We start from the raw sequence: 6,872 nt of genomic DNA, 5'->3' as shown, positions 1-6,872 counted from the left end.
TGGTAGGGTGGGTTGATGGATCGGAAGAGAGTTTTGAAAAATGTTTTTCTTAAGTTTTGCAGGGAAGTCATTTTCCTTAAATTTGAGGAAAATGAGTTGATTTGAAAAACATTTTCCAAAACATTTAACCCAACCAAACATGAGAAAATTAGAATTCCTTCATACCAAAACACCCTTGATCAACATTTGTTTTTGCTGTCCTCACCTTTTGTTCTTTCTGGATTGTAACTTATATATATATAGAGACACTTCTAACTCAAATTTTTTACAAAGTTTTTGTGCGTGTTCTTAAGTGTTCATTAATTTGTAGATAAGTTAACTACTTAAAATATGTCTCCTTTAATTATCTAATTTCAATAAGTAATAAATCTCATGCATGTTCGGAATTCCAATTGATGTTGATGCGTATAATTAAAGGAAGAAAAATGCTTATTTTAAGTGATTAATTTATCTATTTTACGGTCATTTGTGATCACTCGCTTAAACTTTTTCCAAAATATGAACCAGAAGTATATATTTAGTATGACCCTTTATCATGTGTTTAGATGCTCAATTAAATGTACCATATATAATTCAAATATTTAGATGAAATATACCGACAAATTCAAAGAGTCGTTACATATTTTGCCTTTCTTTTATGAGATAAACGTGTGATTGAATCTTGGTATAGAATTGCTTAGAAGGGCCAATAATAGCCCTCTAGAAGAAACCATTATGGCTAATTAATCAAGTCAAGAATTTGTAAGTATTATTTTCTTTTTTTGTTACCAAACATAATGTTAGTAGAAAGCAAGAAATTGAGGATAGGTTCATATTTTTTTTGGTTATTCGGTTTGTTTGTGTGAGCTTATGTGTGAGGAATTTGGGTTTGTTTAGGTTTTTGGATGGGTTATACGGGTGGGTTAAGTGGATATGTGTGGATTTTTAAAATTTGGGTTTAATTAATTGGTCAAATCAGGTTCTTCCGTAGGATTGCGTCACGTGTTCCTATTTGATCTTCCGTTAGAGTGAAGGGCAAATATGTTCTAGTGTTTGAACGACAGGGGCACCAAAGTCTCAAAATTATGATGAAGAATATCTGTATACCATTTATGATAATTTAGAGATATATTTTTCCATTTTTCTTAAAAGAAAAGAAGCAAAATGTAAATACACCAAACAATAATATCTAAACCCTTCTTAAAATTATTTGCCACGATATTAACTAGTAATCCCAATTGTTTTAAGAGTTATTAATGGAAAGAAAAGAACCACGTCAGTTGAAATAATATGAAAATTTTATGAGTAATCTGTTTCTTCCAATATATTATATTTACATTTTATATTACTATACTATATTATAAAATAGGCAAAAATAATCATTTGCTAAATGCAAGTTCTAGATGTTTGCAATCAAAATAGTGGACCCTTTAATAATATAAAATAATGTAAAGTAGCACCTGTCAATTCAAACTTTATTTTGATTTAAGTATATAATATAGTAATGTCCAGCGTCCAAGATATTTCCCTTACTTTTGGGACATATGCAAGATATTTCCAACCAACATTTTACTACAATATATTTTCATAAGATATAATATCAATTTAAATCTGTCAAAAACAAAAACTTCATCTTTTTTTCGTCCCTAATTTCCATACCTTCTTGATTTTGAGTAGGTATTCGTTAGTGGCAGAGTCAAGAATTTCACTAAGGTTATTTAAAAAAAGTGAAATTGCTAGTAAGATTTGAATATGTGGCATCCTAAGCACATGCTTTTTCAAGACATCTAAAATCACTAGGCTACAACACCCTTATTCTGTTAAGGGTGTTCAGAATATGTTATTTAATCACTTCGTATATCATTTTACTTATATATGGTATTATTTTCTGACGAAGGGTGTCAGATTGGACACCCTGACTATAACATAGCTACACCCCTGGTACTCGCAATTTTAATATTGCTAGTTTCTTACACAATAACTTTTAGCGATAATAAATATTCACATTAAAATTTTTACCAACATTAGTATTTACAGTATTACTGCATCTGAAATTTTGATTTCCCACGGCCAAATTACCCATATCCACTACGTTAAAAGCTGCAAGTGGTCCATTTTGTGAAAAGACAAGGAAAAGATATATGTAATAATATCAGAAGAGAACAAAATTTCCAGTTAAATGGTTTTTTTTTCTGGGGTCCAGATGAATAACTAGCTCCAGAAATCTCTGGAATTTTTTTCACTGTTTGGCTAAAAAGGAAAAAAAACAGTGATAAAGAAATAAAGAAATGTTTTAATTAGTTGCATTTATGAAGGTTACATTAATGAATTCATATTATATATGTCCTCCAATATTGCCTTTTTATTTATGGAAAATATTAATGTCAGAGTTTTTCCTATTAATTTATTTTGGATTAAAATGAAGTAAGTTACCTAAACTCAAAAACACGCTTGGACACCCATAACAATTACACATCAATTTAAAATAAGTTGACGTTTGTTATTTCGATTTGATTACTCAAGATATTTTTTTTTTAAAATAAGGTTATTAATTAAAAACTAAAAAAATAAATAGAGAAAACAAGTTTTATAAATAACATTTCAATTCCTCAGCGTCTCCTCTTGATCACTCCCCCTTCCTCTCCCCGGACCACCCCATGCCACCTCACCATATACCCATAAAAATTTTCAGGATGACAATATAAATATTCTTGTGATAATAATTTTTTGTTTGTCTATCAAACGTCTTAAACGAAATTTAAAAATCACTAAATTATATTAAAGAAAATATTTTTCTTCATACCAAACACAACTTAATCTTATAATTTAGTGCAATAGTTAATTTTGTAAAGAAGCAAGGTTGATTTGGAGAAGTATTTTTTTTATGCAAAGTGCTTAACAAAGAAGAAATCATAATAAGTTACAATTTCCTCCTGTCAAGAATTATTAAATACTAGACTTTTAAGAAATTTTTGGATGTTGAGTATAATAGAATTGAAAATATCATGACTTCTTTGATCATTTCCCTCCAACTATTGTTTCATGTACAACCTTTTTTACAAAAATAAAAATTTGAACTAAAATCACTTTACTATTTAAATTTATTAACTAAGTAATACCAAAATAATAAGTAAAGCAATCGTTGTTTGACTTATTAAATTGAAAACCAGACCATTTATACATATTAGTCTGTCCATTTTGTCTCGACCTAATTAATGAATAGAACACTTAATTTTTCTCCATCCACAATTCAATAAGTTCACAAAATAAATATACAAATTTAAGGTCCCTCTTCATCCTAGGTCAAATTTAGAATCCAAGCAAGCAACCATAAAAAGGAATTTGAGACAATTCAAAATGTTATAATTTTTTATTACTACTTTTGACCAGAAAGAGAAAGATGCAAACTAATTATAAAGAATTTAGATTAGTACAAAGTTTTATCTACCATTTTAGGTTCAATGAACAAATAAAACTCTCCTCCTACCAAGACCTTCCCAAAAGGGTTACTCCATATTAAAAAAAGCAAAAAGGGACTAAAAATATCTAAGGACCATACCATAAACTATTATTATTATTTTCAAAACCTATATTCATCAAACTATGACCTAACATCTCTCTCTTCTCTCTCACTCTTGACCTCCATTAATACAACATATTAATATTCCATCTCCTTCTCCAAATCTGAATCCAAATCTAATTTTACAAACTCTTTTTACCTCTCTATATCCTCCATTTTCTTGGAAAATTAATTCTTTCTCTAATTTTCATCTAAATCTTGATTCTCCTCACTCCCAAACCCTAAATCTCCCAAAGATGTTGTAGTTAGCTAGCAACACTCTCTTTGAACTTTCAAAACACATTAATTAAACATATTTTCCTTTATTCAAGATTTAACTTTCTAGTATACCCCTTGTTAGATCAAGATTTATATATATGGATCCTAATTTTGGTGTCCCAATAAAAGAAGAGTTTCCTAGATCTAATGAGCCTAGTATGTGGATTCCTCAACCAATGGAGGGGCTTCATGAGAATGGACCTCCACCATTTCTAACAAAGACTTATGAATTTGTGGATGATCAAAACACCAATAATGTTGTTTCTTGGAGTATAGGTAATAATAGTTTCATTGTTTGGGATCCTCAAACTTTTGCCATGAATCTTCTTCCAAGGTACTTCAAGCATAGCAATTTCTCAAGCTTTGTCAGGCAGCTCAATACTTATGTAAGCATTATTTTAAATTCTCTTACCAACTCAATAATAGTATATATGAGCTAGCACACAAAATACTTATATATATATATAGAGGGAACAAGAAAGACAAAGACTTGATGTGTTCTACATAATGATATATACTCTATAATTGTTGATATTTATAGTGCTCTAGAATTTTCTCATGTTTGTGAAGCTTCTAGTGAATACTTTGAATTTTGAAATTGCAACTTGCACTAGATTCTTTTTTTCCTTTATTGGCAACTTGCACTAGATTTGTTTCTTTTGTTTAAAGTATATATTGTGGAGAAATAATAAATCAAATTTGACTTTAAAATGGAAAGACATAGAAGTTTAGAGAACTTATACACATGTATCTACAACTCAATCACTAATCAAGGAAGTGAAATCTTTACTTATAAAACAAAAAAAAAAAATGTACATTTTCTTATGTATAGTTAACATTACCACAACTCATGAGCCAATTCCAATTAACTTCTGTCCAGCAATAACATTTCATTAGTTTATGTAGTTTCTCCTAACAATATTTCTTGTATGAATGCACAAAGACAATTATATTATGAGTTTAACTATTATACCTGGCAATTTATGTAAAAGACTTTTTATACTATCATGTCAACTAAAAGATAACAATAGTAACAATTCAATAATATAAAAATTACCTCTACTATGATCAATATATATAAGTTAAATCCTATTATGATTGCTTTTCTTTTTCTTCCCTAATAGATAAATATTACAAGCAATGTGAATTATCATGTAGGGATTTAGGAAGGTTAATCCAGACCAATGGGAGTTTGCTCATGAAGGTTTCTTGAGGGGGCAAAGGCATCTCTTGAAAACAATTAGAAGGAGAAAAACAAGTAATTTCCATCCTGGACAAGGTTCAAATCAAGGTATAGACTCTTATATTGAATTGGGAAAGCTTGAGATAGATGGAGAAATTGATCGATTAAGGCGTGAGAAGAAAGATTTGATGATGGAATTGGTGGAGCTTAAACAACATCAACAAACTACAAAATCAAACATCAAATCAATGGAAGAAAAGCTTAAGAGGACAGAAGCAAAGCAACAACAAATGATGAATTTCTTGGCTAAAGCAATGCAAAATCCAAGGTTTTTGGAGCAAATGATGCAACAAAAGGAAAGAAGGAAGGAACTTGAAGAAGAAATTAAGAATAAGAGAAGGAGGCAAATTGATCATCATCAAGGTCCTAGTAATATTGTTGGAGATTTAGACCATAGTGTTAATAATAGTGATGGAAATTTTAATATAAAGATGGAACCTCATGAATATTATTATGGTGAAATGAATGGATTTGATGATCTTGAATTGGAGGCATCACTTGCTATGAGCATGCAAGGAGGACCAAGTGGGAACACAATCAATTTTGAAAAAGGCTATAATATTGAGAATAAATCTATTGATCATGAAGGATTTTGGGAGGGTTTGTTGAATGAAAATATTGAAGATGTGATCAATTTACTTGAAGGAGAAAATGAGGAAGATCATGTGGATATTTTGGCTCATCAGCTTGGATTTTTGGGTTCTACACCAAAGTAAAAAAGATCACTTTACTATTAGTTTTTCATTCTAATCCTTTGTATGGTTTGGATTTTAGTTCTACGACGAGGAGGAAAGTCTAGTGTGCAAAGCATCTCACGTTCATACAGGATCTCTAGGATTTACATAATATGGAAAGACAAATTATTAGATGCTAATTACTTGGGAGGATGGCAATTCTTTTGCAAAAGAAAGCAACATACTCTACAAGTTTAGTATGATTTTATGATTCTCAAGTGTTTTATGTTCCTTTTAACTCATGGAATTGCATTTGGTGTACCTTTCACATCTTGGAAGGTCAACTTCCTTTCTTCATTATTGAATGTACTTTGTCCATTGTTATTTGCTACCTTATTTTCCCGTTTAATCACTTGTAAGGACATAGCTGCCTGGTATATTAATGGTTGTGGAAAGTAGCAAGTACCCCGTAAAATTAATCGAAATAGTAAGCTAGTCTAAACATTACAATTATAAAAATAAAAAAAGGGACTGATTTGAATTTTGATAGTTCATGGCATGCAGATGGTCAAGCCTAAATCGATTTTTTATTTTTATTTTTCATCCGGTGTTAGACATCCACATTGGAGCTCGACTGAATCCGGATCAATTTACGCCGGGAAGTCCTAAAGGCGATTTTGTGCCAAAAAAGAATCGAACATAATACTTCTGATTGGATTTCAATTAAGGTTGAATGAGTACTTACTATCACAATTTCTTATTTCCATGATATATTGATTTCTAGTAAATTGAGTTTATTAAAGAAATTGAGTGATATTTAGCAATGAAAAGATAGAAAGGGGAGATTTTCTTTGTACCTAATGAAGCTCAAAATATATCTTTGATAGTTTTGAATATTGAGGGATTATAAAATTAGAGTAAAAACTTAGATTTTGTTAGATTATTGGCAAGCATGTCTCAATTTTCATTGACAGATGGCATATTTTTACTAATTTATTTTGGTGTGTCGACAGAGGCGGACCGACCTTTCTTATTTCTTCATAACCTTTTCACACGACACATCAATAAAAATAACCTAATTCCTAACTCTTAATTCTTTTTATGCACAAAATCAATCTCTGCTAATTAATATTTCTTC

The 6,872-nt window shown here is 30.0% G+C and overlaps 1 protein-coding gene across 1 annotated transcript; it reads left to right on the top strand.

Annotated features, from left to right (window-relative positions):
* Positions 1-3,580: 3,580 nt before the first annotated feature.
* Positions 3,581-6,119, top strand: LOC102602460 (heat stress transcription factor A-6b-like). The gene is made up of 2 exons (XM_006363420.2): positions 3,581-4,203; positions 4,976-6,119. The coding sequence occupies exons 1-2, from the start codon at positions 3,916-3,918 to the stop codon at positions 5,774-5,776; spliced, it is 1,089 nt and encodes a 362-aa protein (XP_006363482.1). The 5' UTR covers positions 3,581-3,915; the 3' UTR covers positions 5,777-6,119.
* Positions 6,120-6,872: the final 753 nt, after the last annotated feature.

This window comes from Solanum tuberosum, unplaced genomic scaffold (genome assembly GCF_000226075.1).
Source record: "Solanum tuberosum cultivar DM 1-3 516 R44 unplaced genomic scaffold, SolTub_3.0 scf00439, whole genome shotgun sequence".
NCBI lineage: Eukaryota > Viridiplantae > Streptophyta > Magnoliopsida > Solanales > Solanaceae > Solanum > Solanum tuberosum.
The sequence above is the reverse complement of the archived record's forward strand: the minus strand, read 5'-3'. Positions and strand labels throughout refer to the sequence as shown.